This window comes from Oratosquilla oratoria, chromosome 8, assembly GCF_046742065.1.
Source record: "Oratosquilla oratoria isolate Oo_2021 chromosome 8, ASM4674206v1, whole genome shotgun sequence".
Lineage (NCBI taxonomy): Eukaryota > Metazoa > Arthropoda > Malacostraca > Stomatopoda > Squillidae > Oratosquilla > Oratosquilla oratoria.
In genome coordinates, this window is record NC_134784.1 from 76223024 (window position 1) to 76247037 (window position 24014).

Sequence of the window (24014 nt, forward strand, 5' to 3'; positions counted from 1 at the left end):
GAAAATTTCTCAGTCCCCATTGAAACATTAGTATTTGCAATACAATCTTCGCTTTGGCAAATTAAATCACTAGCTTTTTATTGGGGATCATCACCAGAAAACTTATGAACAGAAGGATCTTGAAGTAATAATGCGAAAGTATGAGCCATTGTGTCAGATGGATATGGGGAATGAAGAAAGGATGGTAGCTTTTTTTTTTTAGACATATTAAAAGAGGGATAAGATAACAACAACCCATTTTGTAGTAATATCAAAGTCAAAACAAAGAAAATACATACAGTTAATAATGGCGATCGCAATGAATACACTCCTCGAATCAGAAGAATGACCTGAAAGAACGTAAACAATAATATTCGCTCTGATACACAAAGCAAGAGCGTTATTAATACAAACTATTCACAATTAAGGCACTTAATTACAATTCCCTATGAATCACAATTCCAAGATTCACAATGAAAGAATTGTAGGAAATCAAATCTCTAATAAACAAAGAAAACGTTATCGTCATGAAATGACGTCACGACGGAAATAAAGATTGCCATCAAGGCAATATGCCTGACCAGAGAAGTAATTGTATATATATATATATATATATATATATATATATATATATATATATATATAAAACCAGAAAAACAATATAGCACTACATACATAACAAAAATAATACAAGCCTGAGTACAATGAAAAATACTAAAAAGGGCCAGTCACTGGAGAAGGCAGCCAACGCAAATCAATGTCCGATAAGATTACGTAGATATAATATTGTTCAGAAATCCTATTCCATCCGGGTTCAAGATTTACAGTCGACGCACTCAGGAACAAGAGGCAAACCAGTGACGAATGGAGATGACTATAATAGAAAAAATCATAATCTGATGCTAATGCTAAAGTGAAAACCACGTGGGACTAGGAAAAAAAATCACTTTGGGCGCCCAAAGGAAAATGTTCCTGCATTTAAGTACGTAAAATTTTGTTTCAAGTCACTGCTTTGAATTGTTCCAATGCCACTGAATAAAATCACCTGGCTGAAAAAATGAAAGAAAGGGGGAGAGAAAACACAAACACACGATGCCACGAAACTGGCTAGCCAGAGATCTCAAATGTTCGAAGTTCAAAGTAGCGTTCAGAACACGTATGAACACAAAATCAAATGTTCACAATATTATTTTACACGCTGCCACCATATGTGCACGGGTGGCTAATAAAAGTATATTACAAGGGGAAAAAATGTATCAATTTTACAATTAAAACACAACAACAAAAACGTCCGTACACTTTGAAGGCGTAATAGACACGGGCGCGACTTTGGGTTGGCGGGGAAAATATACACGACCACATGGAAGTGCAATTAATACAATAATTTTAATAAATTAATATAAATAAATTTCATAGTATATACAAAAGGAGGATAGAATGCATTTCCCAATCTACTCATAAGTACAATGCATGACAATCGTACAATGCCATTAACTCGGATGTACACCGGAACAAAAGGGGGGTTGCTGATTAAGTGAAGCGGCCTTGTAGTGGATGTACTGTGTCTTTCTGCATTGCTTCTGACCCAAGGCAGTGGACAGGATACAGGGATGACGCATCATCTATGAGGAGCTAAGTTGAGAGGGAGGAAAGTGTGGTGGGCGGGAGTGGATGTGAACCTTTGACTTGGCTAACTCCCTTGTTCCTTATGTATATAAACGACTTGGACAATAGGATTAATAGTGATGTTAGTAAGTTTGCGGACGACACTGAAATAGAACGCCTAATTAGGTCAGGAGACGATGCCAAGATTCTGCAGAATGATCTTAAGAAATTGTACACATGGTCAGTGAAATGGCAAATGGACTTCAATATCTCAAAGTGCAGTGCGTGAAATGTAGGGCTACACAACCCCGAAAATAGATATAGCTTAGATAACATGTTTTTAAAGAAAATTTAGTGAGAGAGACTTGGGAGTTCTAGTCGGTCATGACTTTTAATCCAGGAAACAGTGCGTTAGCGCCAGGAATAAAGCTAACAGAGCACTAGGGTTCATTGCTAGGACGGTTACAAATATACAAGTGCAGAGTTATTTATCAAATTCTATCTAGCGTTAGACCTATCCTTGACTATGCGGTACAGTTTTGGTCTCTGTCTTATAGAATGGCCATCAATTCACTAGAGTCAGTACAGAGGAGAAAGACCAAAATGATTTATGGGCTCAGAAAGTTACCCTACATAGAGAGGCTTAGACACCTTAACTTACACCTTTCTGGAAAAACGCAGGGTGCGGGGTGATCTAATAGAAGTGTTTAAATGGAAAAAAGCTTTAACAAGGATATTGCACACAAATAATAACCATGTAGCGAGTGCTGGAAACTTTATGGATAGGGATGACAGGAACTGCCTAGTGTAGGCCTTATGGTCTCTTGCAGTCTCCGCCATCCTTATGTTCTTATGTGAAGAAGTTTTTGGTATATAGATAGTAATATACAGGTCAGCAGTGCAGTCAGATCAGTAAAATTGGAGAAAGTTGTCAGGGGTTCCATGTGAATGTGGAATCAAAATATTCAAGATGGTAGTACATACATATACCAAGGGCTTTTCCCCCTTACAATGGAAGTGGCCAAAGTCGAAGGCATAAATCCACTCCTACTCATTTCACCCCCAACATACTCCACTCCCATTCACCATCCCTCCCTCACTCTTTTCTTGGCTCCTGGATGACAGGTCACCCCTGCATCTTGCCCACTACCCCGGGTCAAAAGCAATACAGCAAGACACAGCACATCCACAGCATGGCTGTTTCACTTAATCAGCAGCCCCCCTCCCTCCATCCCCTCGTTCAGAAAAAGAGAAGACGGAGAAATCCCTTCGGGCTACGTCAAAATATCATTCACACATACTCCCTTACCCCCCATCCTCCACCCACTCCCTTCCATGCATTACAGCATCATTCATACACAACCGTTCTTCACTTACCCCTACTTTCCTCAACATATCCCTATCTTTCCCAATGCCCTTTTCAACCCATCCATCCATCTTATCCTTGATCGCCTCCACACGTTCACTAACTCCACCTCTGCCTTGCACACTTCTTTTACTAATCTTTTTTCATTCATTCTTTCCATGGGTCCAAACCATCCCAATAATCTTTCACCAAGCCTATCTTCCAACTCCCTTTCCACCCCTGCTCTCCCCCTCACCTCCTCGTTTCTCACTCTATCCAGCCTAGTAACCCCTACCATACTTTTCAGGTATTTCATCTCAAACACATTTGGTAGTAAGACCAATAATGTATGAAATGGAAACCTGGCTAGTGGATAGAAGTTGGATAGGATGAAAATGCAAACTTCTGTAATGGATGTGCAGTGATAAGTATAACAGGAACGACAAAATAGTGGATATTAGAAATCATATAAAATAAGACTGCAGTGTTACAGTGGACAGAAGACTAGGAATGGATGTGTATAGAAGGAACGAGGAAGACCAAAGGAGACTTGTATGGACATTATTGTGGTGTAGTGCTTGAAGGTGCTCTAGTATAGAATACTAGCAGGGTACCGTCGTGTTGTGGCGTGCCCCGACCAGCAGCGACGCTTCCAGTAAAAGGACCCTTTGTTACAACCAACAAGGCCTCATTCATACATGTACTAGGCGTGGCATCCTCTCGCTCTGCGTAGCGAGCGACGTTTACCCTCATGTCAGTCCATACCCATCTGTCATACTGTGAGCGTCAACCCCCCTCCCCGTGTTTCATTAACTTGTTACAAATATAACACGGCGCAGTGAGTAGGATTTGCAGTTTATTGCTATTATTTGCAACTTGCAACAGTGAAAAATGGGATGATACGCGAATCGGTGGCGCGTACGTGAACGGCGCGCACGTGAACGAAGCACTGACAGAACTAGACGAATAGGCAACAGTGAACATGCTGGGCCGTGAGTGCAGTGCCGGCAACAGTGTGCATTCTGGACCGTGAAATGCCGTGCAATAGTGTGACGCACCTTCGTAGACATGTAGTGGTGCGAACAAAGGGGCCTTTCATCCCACCGCTTCCCCCTAACCCCCGCAAACGCAACCCCCTACGGACCCCAGCTGACTCATGCAGGCCACGCCCACCCAACCTTGGAACTGGTACAACGCCTATGTTCCTTCGCTGCAATTGTGTCACTGCAGAAGGTAGCGACCAACTGCCGCTCACACGAATCATTGATGGTGACAGTCTCGGAGGTCAAGGAGGACCTGCACGCATGCGCCGTGTCGGCATGCAAAGGATTCCACGCCAGGCGCATGCATCCCGCCTCAGCGGTCCCCCCGCACCTTTTCCCGGGAAGGCAGGCACCTGCCGCCCCGGTGCCTGACGGCCCTAATCGCCCCTCCGCCACCTGTTAGTATCCGCATCCGTATGCTGCATGATACAGGTGTGGACATCAGGGTGATAGGTACTCGGCACTTAGGCATGTCGGGGATATCAAAGACCTACTTACAGCCGCCGCTCTTGGCGCTGACGTACGTGGCCGACATATCTCACATGACCCCCGCAACGAAACGCTTCCGGTCGATCGCACTCCGCCACCTGTCGGCAGACGCATCCGTATGCTGCCCGATGCAGGTGCGGACAATACGGGAATAAGCACTCACCACCTAGGCACGTTTGAGATATCCAAAGCCAGCCTACAGCCGCTGTTCTTGGCGCCGACGTACGTGGCCGACATCTTTCACATGCCCCCTGCAACGGAACGCTTCCGGGCCACCTTGACATTTGAAGACAGGGACTGCAACGCCGCCATATGGATTCACGAGGAGGTCCAAACACCTCTTCTCTTCTTCGGCTTGGCCATAGTCCCACCCGATTTCCAAAGCCCGTCCTGGCGGTGACATACGCGAACAGATGCGCCGAGTTAACATTGCCCATTGACAGCTCACCGGCCGCCGCTCGCGACTATTTCCTACGGGAATTTAGCGACATGCTGGTCTCCAAGGATTATCCCCGCCCCGCCTTCCTAGGAAAGATGATGGGTCTCCCATCCCCCCTTCATGAGAATACACCTGAAAGCCGACGCGGCGCCCCTCGCTGTCCACACGCCCAGGCCGATACCGTTCGTATTTCAGGTTTAAGTGAAGGAAGAACTTGACTCAATGGTGCAGCAAGGATCATCACATTTATCGTAAAGCGAGGTCTGTCGTCACCGCCCGTGCTGGCGCCGTTCGACCCCGCCCTGCCAGTGGTACTGCAGACGGATGCGTCGCGCCTCTACAGCATCGGGCACGCCCTCCTCCAAGACCACGGTCAGGGGCACTTACGCCTCGTCCAGTGCGGCTCGCGGCTTCTGACGGACGCCGAAACCCGATACGCCACTATCACTGGAGATACTTACTGTCACCTGGGCCGCATCCACACGCAAACCCCGACGTCAGGAGCGTCGTCACCGGCTACGCCGGCGCTTCGCAGGGACGACCCGTCACTCACCGCCGACGCCGATTGGACGCTCTACAGACACCGGGCCGTGGCACGGACAAACCCCACCTACGGCCACCTGCTTACCTGCGTGTCCTCCGGGTTCCTGCCCGACTGCCTCACCCTACCCAACTCCGTCCCTTCGTATTGGAAGCTCCGGGTCGCCCTCTCCGCGGACGGGGAGCTGGCGCTGTACGACCAGCGCATCGTCGTCCCCATCGCCCTTCGGAAACGCCCACCGGCCTCCGAAGACGCCGCCCCGTCGCGTCCCATCCCTCGATGGAGGACCTGCCGTCCTCGTGCGTGGATCCCCGCCGCTCGCCTCGGCTCGCAAATAGGCATACCTCTCGCGATGGTCCTGCGAGAGCGGTGTGTATGTGTGCGTGGGGTGTAGTGCTTCAAGGTGTTCTAGTATAGAATACTAACAGGGCACCGTAGTGTTGTGGCGTGCCCCGACCAGCAGCGACGCTTCCAGTAAAATAACTCTTTGTTACGGCCGACAAGGCCTTATACGTGTACTAGGCGTGGCATTCTCTCGCTCTGCGTAGCGAGCGACGTTTGCTCTCATGTCAGTCCATACCCGTCTGTCATACTGTGAGCACATAACACTCTATGTACGCATAACCACTGATTAATAAACGCGTCATTTGTCCCCCTCCCCTGTGTTTCAATAACTTGTTGCAATCATAATTTTAATGGACGATTTGGAAAAACTGTAGTAGTTACAGGATGGCATATGACTAGGCAGGATAAAGAACTTTCGAACATCAACCAAACACAATGGGGAAAGATGTATAAAGAAAGTTATAGTAGTATTAATATACAGAACTGGAGCTATACTCATGGAGTTCCATATCCTTTTCTGTACATTTTAATCAGGGAAAACATTTGTTTCAAACAGTACAAAGTCTCTTCCCTGCGTGACCTATAGGCTAACCCTATGGGGTCTTCTACCAGACATCCAGGGCTATATCAATCAATCCACTGCCGCTGGTTTCTCCTGCAGAAGACTTAGATTGAAGGAGCAAGATCTCTTGTAACTATGCAAGACTCCTCATAGAGGAGAACCACACTGAAGATTCCATAAAATGGCGATTGATACAAAAGATCCCTGAAAGGAAGTTTAACAGGATACAATACTGCTGACTGACCTATCTAGAACGGTGCTGTACCCCTGGAAGGACACAAAGCATCTCGAAGAGAAGGTTGGCTGCTGTCAACGCTGTTGTACCAGTTGTATCATACGGTGGTGAAACCTGTGGGTTGGTTACATATTTAACAAGACTGTAGGTGCTTCTTTATGTGGGAGTATAGTCTTACATGGCACATATACATCTGGTTGCAATACTAATTAGGATCTGGGTATATAACGATATAAAATAATCAAACTATCCTGGAAGGAGTCGGTGATGTAAAGTAATCAAAGAAGATAAAGTTAGGATAACCATGAGAGGGAGACAGATAGGAAGAAACAATTTTCTTCAACAACAATAATAACAATAGAAATAAGAAAAATAAGAATAATAACAACAATGATAACAATAGTAAGTTTCCTTAAGTTTCACTATGTAGAAAACCTGCAGCCCCACACCAGCTGGCAATAGTCTTTCGTCCCTCCCACAGAACTCCCTGTGGTGTGGGAACATCTCTGTTTCACTGGCTGCAGTTACTGGTTGTCAGTTCTTCATGTGTGAAATGATGTAAGAAATACAACCGAAACCAATAGGGAGATGTTGGGCTGTCTGGAGACCAAGTACCAGCCCTCAGGACTGCACCTCCTGATGTAGGTGAAGAGGTTGACAAGTTATGAAAATGGGTATCTTTGCTGTTCATTTTGCAGGGCCACTGCAAGGTATCCATAATTGGTCCCATAATTGGTCCGGATTAAAAATAACTGTTGGGGCTGGGGGGGGGGGGGGGGGCGTGCAGCATAATGGTAGTAAGAATGTGCGTTTACAGAATTGTAATATTCAGGAGGAATCAACAATTGGTAACTGATTGTGGTGGTCCTGTAAGATGGATGGTAGAGAGAATCATCTCCCTAATGCCCATTTTCAAAACCTATCTACTCTCCTGTTATCTCCTCTTAGTGTTGAATGAAGAAAATGGAGGAATAAGAAAATAAGAGGTGAAAGCAGTTATTAAAATTATGAGAGCAGGTAAGGCACCTTGGTTAGATGGGTGTCATGCAGAGTGACTAAAGAAAGGAGGGACCATGATGGTGGACTGGCTGGTGAGGTTGTTTAATGTTTGTCTAAAAGAGGGTAGAGTGCCATAGGACTAGAGGATTGCCTGTATAGTTCTGCTTTACAAGGGAAAAGGGGCAAATGTAAATGTAGTAGTTTCAGGGGGATCATTTTGTTGAATGTAATTGGAAAGGCTTATGGGAGGGTTTTGATTGAGAGGATTAGGAGAGGAACAGAGGGAGTAACTAATGAGGAACAGTATAGGTTTAGGGCAAGTAGGGGTTGCGTGGATCAATTTTGTGGTAAGGCAGATAAGTGAGGAAGATTTAGAAAAAGGTAAGGATGTGCTTGAAATGAAATGTTTGAGAAATATGGCAAGGGTTACTAGGCTCAATAGAGCGAAAAGGTGAGGGGGAGAGTGGGGGTGGAAAAGCAGTTGGGAGACAATGTTGATGAAAGGAGTATTGGGATGACTTGGATTTGTAGAAAGAATGAGTGAAGAAAGATTAGTAAAAGAAGTGTGGAAGACAGCTGGGTGGAGTGAACATGAAGGGACGACCAAGGATGAGATGGATGGGGCGAAAGAGGCGTTGGAAAAGAGGAGGAGGTCTGTGGAGAATGAGAGGGGGGTTAGGAAGTATGTGTGAACGATATTTTGATGCAGCCCTAAGGTATTTCTCTCCTTTTTTTTATGAGAGGACGAGAGAGGGGTTGCCAATTAAATGAAGCGGCCTTGCTGTGGATGTGCTGTGTCTTACTACATTGGTTCTGACCCAAGGCAGTGGGTGAGATGTAAGAATGACACATCATCCAGGAGCCAAGAAAAGAGGGAGGGTGGGGTGGTGAATGGGAGTGGAGTATGTGGGAATGTGAGAGTGGACTTATGCCTTTTTATTTTGGCTACCTCCCTTGTAAGGGGGAAAAAGCCCTTGGTGTATGTATGTATCTACTCTCCTCACCTCCATGTGGAGGTACAGTCCATTGGCATTTCGCCTCAAATCTGGGCCCAAGATACCTTCCCTTCACCTTTTCCTATAAGATACGAGAACTGACAACTAGTCCCTTTCTCCTACTACATCTAGCTGGCGACATAGAAAGTTGCACATAAGCACAGCATAAACAACAGTCCAATGTTTCTCCCCAAAAATATCTATGGAAGGGCCTGAGGACTGTTACCAGCTGCAGTAAGGCTGTAGGTTTCCACTCCATAAAACTAGAGACAATAGTGACTGACTGTCAACTCTCTTTATGTGAAGGTGAAGAAGTAAACGAAAAAGAATAAAAGGAAAAGAAAAAGAAGACAGTACAAGCTGACAGTTTCAGCGCTTGGTCCAAAGGCTGTGTACCAGCCCCTCTAGGCTATCTCCAGATAGGAAGCTAGGCTGTTGATGGGTTGTGAAGTTGAACAGCAGGGAAATTATTTTTAGTTTTATTTCAAGAGACCATGTGTGGGTTCTCATCACTGGTCCCATTCGTAATAAAATGCACAACAATAAAAGCCTCACCTCAACAATATCGCAGCCCACCAGTTGTAATCCTTGGCAACCCTGAACAATTTCCATTGCCTGGATAGTTGTCAACCCACCAATCTCGGGTGTTCCTGCAAGCAGACATTAATCTAAGATATATATATATGCTGGTACATTGTGACAAGTTGATGAAGGTGGAAAAAGAAGTCACGGGTCTAGTTCCGAGTTCCTGAGTTTATTCCTGACCGGTTTCGTTCTATGCTTCTTCAGAGGAAGAAACTTGGGGCGAAACCGGTCTGGAATAAACTCAGGAACTCGGAACTAGACCCGTGACTTCTTTTTCCACCTTCATCATATATATATATATATATATATATATATATATATATATATATATATATATATATAGTTCCATTTGGAATGGAGACGTGGAGAAATCCCTTCGGGATGCGTCAATTTATTTTTCACACAGTCCCTCACCCCCATCCCCCACCCACTCCTTTTCATGCATCACAGTATCATCCAGACACAACTATTCTCCTTTCACCCCTATCTTCCGTCTTCTCCCGTCCTTCCCCAACAGACATTCCTCTCTTTTCCAATGCCCCTTTTACCCCATCCATCCATCTCATCCTTGGTCGTCCCCTCATGTTCAATCCTTCCACCTCTGCCTTCCACACCTCTTTTACTAATCTTTCTTTACCCATTCTTTCCATGTGTCCAAACAATCCCAATACTCTTTCACCAACCCTATCTCCCAACTCACTTTCCACCCCTGTTCTCCTCCTCATCTTCTCGTTTCTCACTCTATCTAGCCTAGTAACCCCTCATCTCAAGCACATTCAAACTCCTCTCTTTCTCTCTTATGTTCCATGTTTCTGCCCCATACAGTGCTATCGGGATAATCACTCCTTCATACAATCTCCTCTTAGCATCCATTCCCAAATGTCTTTCTCATTACACTTTTTAATCCCTCAAGGCATTTACTTGTTTCTATCAATCTACATTCTACCTCCACCTCCACTCCTCCCTTTCCCGTCTGTAAGAGGCTGGTAGATGAAGGTAGACAAGTAGTAGACAAATAGTAGGCAAGTAGGTAGAGGGATAGGTGGCGAGAAATTAATTATCACGAGTTAGATATTTTGAAAACATCAGCTACCGGTACGCGACCAGTGCTAAGGAATCATTTGAGGTATTGGTAGAATCTAATTTTTTTTTTATACGTTTTGATGTTATATTTGTTTACAAAATAAATAAAATAAAAATTGTCAACTTTCACTATATTCATCACACATATAATTTCCGATATGAATTAATATTACTACGAAATATTACCGGTACGTGGAACATAAAAAAAAAAAAAAAAAATGCCGGTCCATCACCTCAGATAGTTTAAGAAGCACTGCTCTAGATTATCAGTACACAAAGCTGCGGAAGTACATGAAAATTGTATTTTGTTGATTAAAACATGTCATCTGCCTGTAAAGGCTAACGCAGTAGTACAGAATACTTGTAAAGACCCAGCGTTGTCACAGATTTTGCAAAGTCTTATTGCTGGAAAATCTTCAGCCATGATGAGCGAGTTATGTAAACCAAGGCTCTAACAAGGGTGATGCAAACAAGGTCATCATATTAAAACAACAGGGCAGGACTCGCAGTAATAGTTATAAACTGGACAAATTTAGATTTAAAAAAGAAATAGGTAAGAATTGGTTTACTAATAGGGTGGTCGACGAGTGGAATACATTTAGTAATCATGTAGTAAGCGCTGAAACTATCAGTTGTTTTAAGAAACGATTAGACAACTTTATGGATGGGGATGACAGGTGGTGATGGATACGGAGCTCTCTAGTGTAGGCCTTATGGTCTCTTACAGTCTCCTTCATTCTTATGTTCTTATGCAAAGATGTGTGGTCAGAACTCATTGTTGAGCAAAATTGCATCTTGAGAGGTGCTTGAGTGGTCATGCCACAATCACTGAGACAAAGAGTATTAGAGGAAATTCATGCAAATCACCAAGGTATTGTAAGATCTAAAGCCATTATTAAATTGCTTGTATGGTGGCCAAGGGTAAACAGTGACATCGAAAACTTTGTAAACAAATGTGTACAATGTGCAATACACCAGAATGAACCAGCAAGGTCCCGTTTGCATCCATGGGAATAGCCCAAATACCCATGGCAAAGGTTACACATAGATTATGCAGGTCCATATTTAATCGGCGACCCCTTCTTCGTCTCCTCATGTAGAAAGAGCCCCCATCCACTCCCTTCCATACATCATCCATACACAACCATTCCACACTCACTCCTATCTTCTGTCTTTTTCCTTCCTCAACAGACATTCCCCTCTTTCCCAATGCCCCTTTTAATCACTTCAGTACGAGTCAAAATCTCGCTCGCAGTATCGGCTGCCATATGTACGATCCATCACACTACTTGCACTACAAAATATAAAGTCACTGCTGTATTACTCGTTCTCTTTTACTCTGAGTACTAATAAATACAGGGAACGTGATCAAACCAGTTCAGAGAATCCTGGGGTAACTTATATAGAACTACAATATATATATATATATATATATATATATATATATATATATGTATTTACCTAGTTGTATTTACCTAGTTGTATTTTACGGGAAGGGGAGCTATGCTCGTGGGGTCCCGTCTTCATATCTCATTTTATCTAAACTATTTTTAAATTCATGTATTGTTTTTGCACACACCACTTTCTCATCTAACTTGTTCCAACTGTCTATTGCTCTGTGAGGAAAGCTGTTCTTTTTAAAATCTCTTCTATAGCTGTCTTTTTTTATTTTCTTTCCGTGTCCTCTTGTATTTCTGTCATCCCATTTTATCAGATTCTCTCTATCAGTAATTTCTATGCCTTTCATGATTCTGTAAATAGCTATCAAATCTCCTCTCTCTCTTCTTTGCTCTAGTGTCTGTAGTTTAAGTTTTTGTAGTCTCTCTTCATATGATAGTTTTGAGAGTGTTGGTGCCAGTTTTGTAATTGCTCTTTGTATTCTTTCAAGTTTTTTTATACATTTTTTTGTACTTGGTGACCATATCGTTGCTGCATATTCCAATCTTGGTCTTATCAGGGTGATTAGGATTTTCCTCACCATTTCTTCATCCAGGTATGTAAATGCCACTTTGATTGTTCTTATTAAATTATAAGTTTCTCCAAAAATCTTATTTATATGTTTCTCAGGTGACATATTATTCATAACAATGACTCCCAGGTCCTTCTCATTTTCTACTTTTTTTATTCCTTCTTTTCCCAAATTATATGATCCTGTTATTCTGTTTTTGCTTTTTCCAAATTCCATTATACTACACTTTTTTGTATTGAACTCCATCTCCCACTTCCTACTCCATTCTTGTACTTTATTTAGATCTCTCTGTAGTGATTCACAATCTTCTTCAGTTTTCACTCTTTTCAGTAATTTTGCATCATCTGCAAAGAAGCTCATATAGCTTTCAATTCCTTCATCCATATCATTAATATATATAGCAAACATTATTGGGGCCAGAACTGTTCCCTGCGGGACACCGCTTATTACTTCATTCCATTTTGAGTGCTGATCTCTTATCACTACTCTCATTTTTCTTTCTTGCAAAAAGTCTTCCATCCAATTTAGCAATTTACCTTGTATTCCTCCTTCATATTCTAATTTCTTAAGCAACTTCTTATGTGGTACTTTGTCAAAAGCTTTTTTTTAGGTCTAGAAATGCACAATCAGCCCATCCATCTCTTTCTTGTATTATATCTATTAGCCTTGAATAGAAACATATTAAATTGGTGACGCATGATCGTCCTTGTCTGAATCCAAATTGCCTTGGATTTAGTACGTTGTTTTTTTCCAAGTATTTTACCCATCTACTTTTGATAATTCTTTCACATATTTTTGCTATTGTACTTGTTAGAGAGACTGGTCTATAGTTGGTAGGTTCTTCTTTATTTCCTCCTTTATATATAGGTACTATATTTGCTTTTTTCCAATCTTCTGGAACTTTTCCTTCTTTTAAGGAACTGCTTATTATGCTATGTATTTTGTCTGCCAGTTCATTCCTGCATTCTTTCAGAATCCAGTTTGCTATTTCATCTGGCCCATGCGATTTTCTGACATCAAAATTACCCAAGTGTGTCAATATTTCATTCTTTGTTACTTCTATTTCTTCCATAGGGGGACTTTTTCCTTCCACTCAATCTCTTCAGGTTGTATATTTTCCCTTGTAAACACTGATTTAAAATGTTTGTTCATAATTTCTGCCATTTCCATTTCCTCAGTGTATTCAACTCCTCCTTGTCTTAATTTCTCTAAGTCTTGTTTGTTTTTCAGTTTATTGTTTACAAATCTGTAGAATAGTTTTGGTTGATCTTTACACTTTTCTATAACATCTTTTTCATATTTTCTTTTTTCCTCTCTGCACTTTTGTACATATTCATTTCTATAACCAGTATATATTTTCCATTTTTCAGGTCTTCTGTCTTTTTTCCATCTGTTCCAGGCTTTGTCTCTTTTGTCTTTTAACTCCCTACAACTTTTGTTGTACCAGCATTTTACATATTCTTTTTCTTGTTTTTGTCTTGGGACATACTTTTCCACTCCTTTTTTGTAAATTTTTGTCAAAATATTCCATTTCTCTTCCACTGTTGTTTCTTCTTTGTATATTTCTTCCCAGTTTTCTTGTTGGAAGAATTCTCTTATTTTATCAAAGTTTGTTTTTTCATACATCATTCTTCCTTTTCTATATTGTTCATTTCTTTTCATATATTTTTCTTCATTAAGTTCCAGTTCAATCAATATGTGGTCACTTTTACCTATTGGTGTTTTATATTCAATCTTGTCCACTATTCTAGGTTCAGATGTAATTATTAAGTCTAGCCTCGATGGTTCTTCTTCATTTCTATACCTAGTGTTCTCTTGTATCCATTGTGTCATTGAATGGTCAGTAATCATCTCAAGTAGAGCATTTCCCCATGAGTCATCACCACTCTTTACTGTCATTTCTTCCCAGCAGATTTCTTTGCAATTAAAGTCGCCCATCATAACTATTCTTCCTCCGTCTTCCATTATTTTAGTTAATGCTATCTTTGTGTCCTCTAACATACTTTTATGTTCACTCTCCTCCCATGAGGCTGTTTTCGGAGGCACATAATTGATCACAAATTTTCTGCTCTTCTTATCTCGGTCTTCCACTTCTATCATAATCATCTCTACTGTATTCTTTCCATATATGACACCTTTCACGTTTATATCCTTCTTAGTCAGGAACATAACTCCACCCCCTTGTTTTTTCTCTCTGTTTCTAATCCAATAATTGTATGTATCATGTCCTACACTGTTGGGTGGTAGTGGGCCTTTTAATTTTGTTTCTACAATTCCCATTATGTCCGGTTCTTTTTCTTTCAAATAATCATTCAGTTCATTCAATCCTGTTATCAATCCATCTATATTTGTGTAAGACACTCTTAGTTTTCTGCCACTTCCATTGTATTCTCTGTTTCCCTTATGTTTTTCTTTAGTATGTCGAACTGCTTTATTTTCATGTTCACTACTCTCCAATAGAATCTCTCTTTCTCTGACTCCGTTCTTTCCTCGTTTTTTGCCTTAGCTTCAATTCTTTTCTGCTTTTCTGCCTCTCTTTCCTCCTTATTCATTTCTCTTTTTATCCATACCTTTTTATATTGATCATTTGTTGCTAGTTTCCCTGTCTTGGATAGAATTTTCTCTGCTGTTGTTTGTGACCTGAATTTAATCTTAATTGGTCTGGTCTTATCTGTACTATATTTTCCGAGTCTGAATTTTTCCTCAATTTCCTTTATAATTTCTGGTTCATCTTCCTGGACTAATTTTAATAAACTGCTTACTCTTTCATTTTCCTCCTTGATTCTTGCAGTTCTATCTGGGTTATGTTTCTCTTCCATTCCTAATATAATTATACATTTCTTTTTGTCAGCTAATTCTCTTACTATATTCTCCTTCTGTCTCATCACTTTAATAACTGAGTCTTCATTATGTTCTTTCAATTGCTGTTTGACTATGTCAGTGAATGAAACCTTATTCCCTTCTTGAGTTATTCTCCAATTTTTAGCTTCTGTATCTATTTTCTCTCTGTTTTCATTACTATTCTTCTTCAATTTCTCATTCTCCTCCTTTACATTTCCTAACTGTCTTTTTAGGTCCTCTATTTCTTCAGTTAAGTTTCTGTTAGCCTTCTCTAGTTGTTCCAACCTTTCAATTCTTTGAAAAATGGAGTCTACGTTACCTAACTTACGCTCCAAGTCCTCGATCACCTTATCAACTCTCTCCTCTAGTCTTATCAGTCGGGGGGGGGGGGGGGGGTTGTGTCCCCCCCACCCTCTTTAAATCCCTGGAACATATTCTCGTCACTTTCTTCTGTATTGCTCCTCTCTATACTTCTAATCTTTACATTTTTATTAGACATTTGATCCTCGCTAAGTCTTTTGTTTACCTTCCGCTTGTCTGGCTGGTCAAAGTCTACTCCCTCCTCATTTCCTTCCATTTCCCTCAGTAATCCCTCCCCTTTTCCTCTTTCCCTACGTTCCCACTACTCCACGAGCAATTTCCCCCCCACCCTGCAAAAACACTAGGCACTTCTCTTTGCGTTGGGATCCACAGACTTCACTTTTCTTCAGAACGTCTTCTAAGCCGTCCATTCGTTGAAGTGTGTGTGTGTGTGTGTGTGTGTGTGTATAATTAAGACGCCGACGCGGGCATCCTCGTGTACCCATTCGCTCCTCATGTCTTGTATACTCTCTCATCTCATCAAAATTGGCTTTCTTGAAGTCCGGTACTGGAACTTTAATCTTACTATTTAATTCTTCCCAATTAATATTAAATCTTATTTCTTGATGATCATATGAGCCTAGATTAACTCCCACTTTTACGTTACTCGTTAGGTGCTAATGATTAGTTTGAAGTAAGCCCAGAGTATTTTCTTTCCTAGTAGGATCGGTAATCATTTGTTTTATGAAATTATCCTGCACCGCATCTAAGAAATTTTGCGCTTCCTGATCTCCTACTAAAATTTCCCAGTCAATGTTTCTATAATTAAAATCCCCCATGATCACAACGTTTTTGTACTGGGACGCCCTGCGAATTTCATGAATCAGGGGATCAGTCTGCTCAATAGTGAGGTTAGGACTATATAGGACGCTAATAAGCTTTTTATTCTTGCCTATAATCTCCAACCAAATAGATTCCGTACTAGCCTCTTCTTTAATCTAATTGTTAGTAATACAGTTTATTGTATTTTTAACGAAAAGTGCTACTCCTCCTCCACTCCTGCCAACCTTGTACTTGTGAAAAAAACTTGTATCATTCTATCTCGATTTCAGGAAGGAAATATCCATTAGCCATTTTGATCCAGGATTCAGTAATAGATATAATATAAAAATTCTCTATGCATGGTTTACCTTGCAGCAAGTAAATTTGATCTATTACGCTTTTGCTGTTTGTATAATAAACTTTTAGTTTATCATCCCTCCACCTGGTTAGGTGATTCTTTTCACAGTCCTTCTCTGAGCTATTTCTATTGCCTAAACTATATTCCGATACTTCCCCGTCCCCCACGACTCCCACGTAATCTACCTGAAAAAACCGTGCAGGATGCCTACTTCTCGCTCAAGGGATTCAGCAAGGAGCCGAAATACTTTGGGTGACAAGTGTTCTCTGTCTCTTGTATATAGATTATTCTTACCGTAAAAGCGATCTCAGTTGTCGACAAATGCCCATCCACTAGCCTTACAATATTTTGCCACCCTGCAATTCATCGCAATAGCCCTGGAATGCCACATACCTTCAGCTCTACGCCTCGGAAGGATTCCACATACAACAGGAACCCCTCCCTTATTCCTAATCTTATCTAGCGCATCCTGAAACCGCGCAAACAATTCCTCACTCCCTAACTTACCTATGTCATTCTCCCCAGCACTCAAGCAAACTATGGGTTTCACACCTTCCCCGACTATACACTCTTCTATCCTGTCTCTAACATCACCTATCCCCGCCCCGGGGAAACACACCTGGGTCCTATGCTTCCTATCTTTGTCACAGAAGGCCCTATCTAAATACCTCACCTGGCTATCCCCTACAACCAAAATCTTATCTGTGGGCAGGGGTCTAGCGACTACCCTACCCTTCTCTTGCATCTTCTTCGTTTCTTCTTCTTGTAGACCCGCGAGAGCTTGAAATTTTTCTTCATTCAAGCGGGCTTGGTGAGGGCTTTTAACCATCTCCATGTTTTGCTTGTCACCGTTTCCCACCCAGGTTCCAAACATGGTTTGTCGTCCGTGTTTTTGACCAAGCGAAGAACTCTATTCACCTCTTTAAGGCTCTCTACACTCCTAAGGCTACAATTCTACTACTTAGAGATTGTACCTCTTTGGCGCTGATCACAGAAACACAACCACTCACCATCTCACTGTTTGAAGCAGCCGTGAAAGGGGGGAAAGGGAGAGAGAGAGAGAGAGAGAGAGAGAGAGAGAGAGAGAGAGAGAGAGAGAGAGAGAGAGAGAGAGAGAGAGAATGAAAGAAGGGGAAAGAGAGAATGAAAGAGAGAAGGGGAGAGAGAGAAAGGGGGGAGGGAGAGAGAGGAGAAGGGGAGAGAAAGAAAGGGAGTAAAAGAAGAGGAGAGAGAAAGAGGGGGGAGAGAGGGAGAGAAAGGAGGGTAGAGAGAGTTACATAGCCAAACGAACAGCAACAGACCAAATGGTCCTTACAAGGCTGTTCTGGCACGCTTGAAAGGAAAGAGGGGAGGAGGGAGGAAAGGGCGACTGACCAAGGTGAGGAGGGAATGGAGAAGGACCAAGCAGGGGGGAGGCTTGTTGTTAAGGGGGGGGGGAGAGGACGCAGTCACTCTTCATGGCTGCGTCCTATCTGGGCCTTAGTTCGGTCACATCTTCTAATTTGCACTTCTATGCTTGGCATTTTTTGCGCTCTGTCATTTTCATTTTTCACCGTTATATCACTGACATTTTTCAATTTTCACTTATTTATCGAACACTGTTTAATACACTGGTCATCAAGTGAGGCCTAGATAAGGCTTCCGTCCACCTACAGAGGGGATGATGTCTACTTTTAACCACACTAGCCCTCTGAACTACGCGGTGGGCCTCCGTGACCCGGGGGTGGAGGCTGACCGACCGACCTATTTTTACGACCTTCCACCCACACTAGGATCCTTTTCACAATACGATTTTGACACTTCCGGACACCGTCGCAATATTCCATAACTGTTTTAAACTTTTAGATATTTTCAGAGCGTTTGATCACTGCAATTCCTTATGTAGCGTTGGTGGCGCGGTCACCTCTCATTTTGTATATTTTTCCATCAACGCACGGCACTCTCGCCACCTAGAATTACTGGTAATGTGGGAGCGCCATCCAAGCACGTCTACTACTCATGAGCCCATACTCATGATGGTGAATGGGAGTGGACTAGGTGGGGATGTAATGGGTGAGAGTGGAATTATGCCTTGCAAGGAGGAAAAAGCCCTTGATATATGTATGTACCTATTCTAGATATCTAGAGATTTACCAGATTTTTTTTTTAAATATCTAGAATCTGTTACCTACCTGTACCAGGACAAAAGCTTGGGTCAATGGCATCAATGTCGAAGGAGAGGTAAGTAGGCTGGTCACCAATGTGAGCCCTTACCTCCTCCATGAGAGGTTCAGCACTTTTGTGCCACAGCTTTTTTGCTTCCACTACTCGGAACCCCTGCAATTTTTTTTTATGTCAAAGTCTGAGTATGTTGGCAATATGTGAGGGGTGAAAGCAATACATGCTTAAATTATACATATTCAGAATATAACATGTGAATGGTGTAAATCCTGTGGTAAAAGATGGGGGGATTAGGAATACCATTTCTATCCTGCAAGATACAAAATATCTAAGAATATCTGCAGAGTATAGTTAATCCCCACCTGTTATGATCATCTCATGCTCACCTGCTCCCTTGCCCACTCATATTCATTAACTGAATGGGTGGTACCCCGGAGTCCAATCTGGTAAGAAGCATTTGGTTTGATTAGGTCCTGTTCAAGGGATCTCCTGAAGGGTGTAGCATGGCTGATGGTTGCCCCAAGGCAAATGTCCGATAGGTCAGAATGAGCATCGACATGGACGAGGGCAACTGGGCCATACTTCTCCTGCCAGTGGAAAGGAGAAGTATCAGTGTGGAGCTTGCTAAACCTGATAGAGAGGTCTGGAGGGAAGAAAGAAAAGAATAAGAAACAGGGGAGAAGAGAATAGCATAAAAGGGAGAGGTAAAAGGAGGGACAACGTAAAACTGTGGTTATTAATTTATGGGTCACAACCCCAAACCAGTCACCAGGATATCTGATTCGTATCTTTGCTGTTACTGATATATTATGACTAACAATAACTGTAGACTTGAGTTTCAGTATCTTGAAACCTAGAGCCTCACAATGGCTGGATACAGTCTTCAGGCCAAGGGTGCAGTGCCAATTTTATGGGTACCGAGCTGTTTGGGGTAGTATTAAGCCGGAAATGCGAAAGAAGTGCTTAATTTCACTTCTTCAGACCACTTGATGGGCTTATTTAGTGATCCAAGTGTGTAGATGATTCACCAAGGTCTTGGAAAATAAATAAATTAATAAATACATTTATTTATCTATATACCAAGGGCTTTTTCCCCATTACCACAAGACAGGGAGAAATCCCTTAAGGCTGCATCAAAATATCATTCCCACATAACCACTCTCTAACTCCCCTTTGTCCCTTCCCTACGTTACAGTATCATTTATACACAGTCATTCTCCACTCACCCCTATCTCCTGCCTTCTCCCTTCCTTGCTCAGCAGACATCTTCTTGCTCAACGCCCCTTTCACCCCATCCATACATCTCATCCTTGGTCATCCCTTCATGTTTACTCCATCCACCTTTCCCTTCCACACTTCTTCTATTAATCTTTCTTCACTCATTCTTTCCATGTGTTCAAACCATCCCAATATTCTTTCATCAACCCTGCCTATCATCTCCTTTTCCACCCCCACTATCCACGCCTCCTCGTTTCTCATTCTATTCAATCTTGTAAACATTACCATACTTCCCAGACATTTAATTTCAAACATTTAATATTTTCCTCAATGCCTCTCTTAAATTTCATGTCTCTGCCCCCAAGAAGGAAGCTCGCTGGCTGAGCGGGTTAGGGCGTAGTTACTTGCGGCGAAGGTCGAGCGGATGGCGTTTTGAACCCTGCCACCGGCCAAATTAAACCAAGGGTATGGTTTATCAAATTTCACGCTACAAAGTCCTCTGTGAGGGGCACCTTCCTAGCCTTCCAATAGGGGTGGGTTTGTGACGTTAAACCATATCATCCCTGCTTCTCTCAATCTACAATTTACCTCCACCTCCACTCCTCCCTTTCCTGCCACATGCGACTCCAAGTACTTAAAGCTATCCACTTCCTCCAACCTCTCTCTCCCCTTGTACACATCACCTTATTTTCACCCACGTTTACCTTCAACTTCCTCCTATTACATACTCCAACACTAACTCCCTCAGTCCTGCCTCTTACCCTGTTACAAGCACTGTGTCATCAGCAAACAACAACTGGCTCACCTCCCACTTTTCTCCATTTTCTTTAACCATCTCTAATCTCCTGCCCATTACCCTCACATTTACATTCCGCATCACCCAATCCATGTACACATTGAACACTCATGGTGACATGACATCTCTGATGCAGTCCCACCTTTACCTCAAACCACTCTCTCCATTTCTAATTCTAACACAGGCTCTAATACTTTCGTATAAACTCTTAACTGCCTTTACCAGCCTTCCCCCAACCCCATATATATGCAAAATCTCCTACAGTGCCTTCCTGTCTACCCTGCCAATGGGGGAACGGAGAGGGGGGGTCGCCGATTTAATGAAGCGGCCTTGCAGTGGATGTGCTGTGTTTTGCGACACTGCTTCTGACCCAGGGCAGTGGACAAGGTGCAGGGATGACCCGTCATCCAGGAGTTGCTAAGATAAGAGGGAGGGTGGAGGGGTGTGGAGTGTGTTCGGGGATGGAATGGGTGGGAATGATTTTATGCCTTTTTCTTTTTGGCTACCCCCCCCTTGTAAGGGGGAAAAAGCCTTGGTATATGTATGTATGTATAAAGCCCCCTCCCCCCTAAAAAAAAATCCTTAAATTTTTCCCAAATCTCTCACATATTTGTCTTACCACAAAATTTTTATCCACACAACCCCTACCTTTCCTAAAACCACACTGTTCCTCACGAATTCCCTCCGTTCCTCTCATAATCCTCTCAATTATAACCTTCCCAACTACATACAACAAACTGATCCTTCAAACTACTAAACTCGTATATGTCCACTTTTACCTTGTAAGGCGGAAATATACAGGCACTCCTCCAGTCCTCTGGCACTCTACCCTCACTTAGACACACATTAAACAACCTCACCAGCCAGTCCACTATTACTGTACTTCCCTTCTTTTAACATTCTGCATGGCACCCATCTAACCCAAGTGCCTTACCTGCTCTCATCATTTTAATAACTACTTGCGCCTCATCTTTTTTCTTTTTTTTTCATTTCTCCTCCATTTTCCTCACTGTCATTTTCTTAGTGCCTCTCACTGCTGCCACCATTCCCTCCCTATCCTTTTCCACATTTAGCAGCTCCCTGAAATACTCTGCACATCTTCCCCTTACTGCCTCCTCTTCCGTTATTATCTATCTGCACCTTCCACCTTTTCTTCTCTACTTGATTCACCTCCCCTTTCTCCCTTAACTTCACTCCAAAACATATTACTTTAAAAATCTTCTGTCATAATCCTTCATTTCACATATACCATACTTTTTCCTCCTTTATCTTATGTTTTACTTTTGTTATTTTTTTCTTTGTACCCCTCATATGTTTCCCTCGTCCTACTTTGTAACCAGTCTGTGAATACTTAGTTTTCTTCAGCAACCTTCTTCACTTCATCATCCCACCACTCACTGCATTTCCTTCTATTCCTTCCTATCCCTTTGTACCACATGCTGTCTTTGCACATCCTGCCACTTCCTCCCTGAAACATCCTTATTCCTCTTCCACTCCTACTTCTACTCTATGCTTTACCACCTCCCACACTTCTCTCAGCTTCTTGTGCTCCTGGTCCTTTTCCTTCACACTGTAACAATTTACTCTAAGCATCTCCTTACCTTCTGTCCTTTTATTCTTTCTCCATCTATACTCCATTCTCAACTTACCTTCAACAAAAAATTACTTGATATTCCAACACACTCTCCCTTAAAAACATTGACTTCCAAAATTATCTCTACTCTTCTGGATATGACTACATAGTCCATTAAAGCCTTATCAATCACCCTTACCTTCTGTCCTTTTCTTCTTTCTCCATCTATACTCCATTCTCAACTTACCTTCCACAAAAAATACTTGATATTCCACCACTCTCTCCCTTAAAAACATTGACTTCCAAAATTATCTCTACTCTTCTGAATATGACTACATAGTCCATTAAAGCCTTATCAAACACCGTTACCTTCTGTTCTTTTCTTCTTTCTTCATCTATACTCCATTCTCAACTTACCTTCCACAAAAAATTACTTGATATTCCACCACTCTCTCCCTTAAAAACATTGACTTCCAAAATTCTCTCTACTCTTCTGGATATGACTACATAGTCCATTAAAGCCTTATCAACCACCCTTACCTTCTGTTCTTTTCTTCTTTCTCCATCTATACTCCATTCTCAAATTACCTTCCGCAAAAAATTACTTGATATTCCACCACTCTCTCCCTTAAAAAACACTGACTTCCAAAATTCTCTCTACTCTTCTGGATATGACTACATAGTCCATAAAAGCCTTATCAACCACCCTTCCATCCCCCATCCTCTCCCATGTATACTTATGCTTAACCTTTTTCCTAAACACATCTCCACCATTAACTCTCCACTACTATTTTTACCTGGCACTCTACACTTCCCAACCACTTTGTCTATTGGTTCATCCCTTACTCTTGCATTGAAATCTCCCAATACCACTACAGTGACATTTATCCCCGAAACTCTCCATGCACTCATTTAAATATATCAAGCAAAGAAATATATAACAGAACAAGGAAGAGTACAAATACAGCAATTGAATAAAGACACTTATGGTACGAGACGGGAATATGTCAAAACTACAACAATAAAAAAGTGACAATCTCAACAACTGAATAAGCAAGTTTAAGAATTTAATTCAAAATTCCCATTTGCCCTCCTAAGGTGAGAGTAATTTCTAAGTGCTCACCTTAATAGCCCTGAGGATAGGGTAAGTGATGGTATGGTCCCCACCTAATGTCAGGGGAATGCAGCCTCCTTTGATGATATCACGGTACCGTGCAGTGATCTGGTCAGCAGCTTCGGGCAAACTGGGGAAAAAATGTAAATCTATACGTTATATTCACAACTAGAAAAAAAACTAACAAACATGGAAAAATGACAAGCAGGCACCAGTAATACTTCTAGGAAAAAAATGGGGACGTTATAGAACCCATGTAACTGTGTATCTGCCTCCATGCAGATCTACTGGAAATTCACCACAAGTGTAGTATTAATAATGTAACAGGCAACTTTATCAGGCACATGGTCAAGGAAAAAAGAAAAAGAAAGAAGATGAAGAAGAAAAGTTTCTTATTTCTTTGCAATGATGAACAGTTACAGATATTCATTGATGTCGAAATATTCCATGAACTCAGCGTGAATTCTGTTATATTGCTGTTCTTCTGGAAAATATAACACCGAAGAGGTGTTGTCATAGAAATAGCAAAGAAAAAATTTATGGAAAGTAGAAAAATGGAGGGAGAATAGAAGATACAAGTAATATTTTTTTAAAGGAGTCATCAATTATGAAATATTA

At 41.9% G+C, this 24014-nt stretch overlaps 1 protein-coding gene across 3 annotated transcripts in view; it reads right to left on the minus strand.

Moving 5' to 3' along the window:
• Positions 1-24014, minus strand: part of LOC143027838 (guanidinobutyrase-like) — a 65008-nt gene that overhangs the window by 20391 nt on the left and 20603 nt on the right. For all 3 annotated transcript variants that reach the window (XM_076189471.1, XM_076189470.1, XM_076189472.1), the window contains exons 4-8: positions 23406-23526; positions 19082-19282; positions 18707-18851; positions 9133-9227; positions 6593-6697 (exon numbers count right to left, since the gene is read on the minus strand). In XM_076189471.1, coding sequence (XP_076045586.1) covers positions 6593-6697; positions 9133-9227; positions 18707-18851; positions 19082-19282; positions 23406-23526 — 667 coding nt within the window. The remainder of the gene's footprint in view (positions 1-6592; positions 6698-9132; positions 9228-18706; positions 18852-19081; positions 19283-23405; positions 23527-24014) is intronic.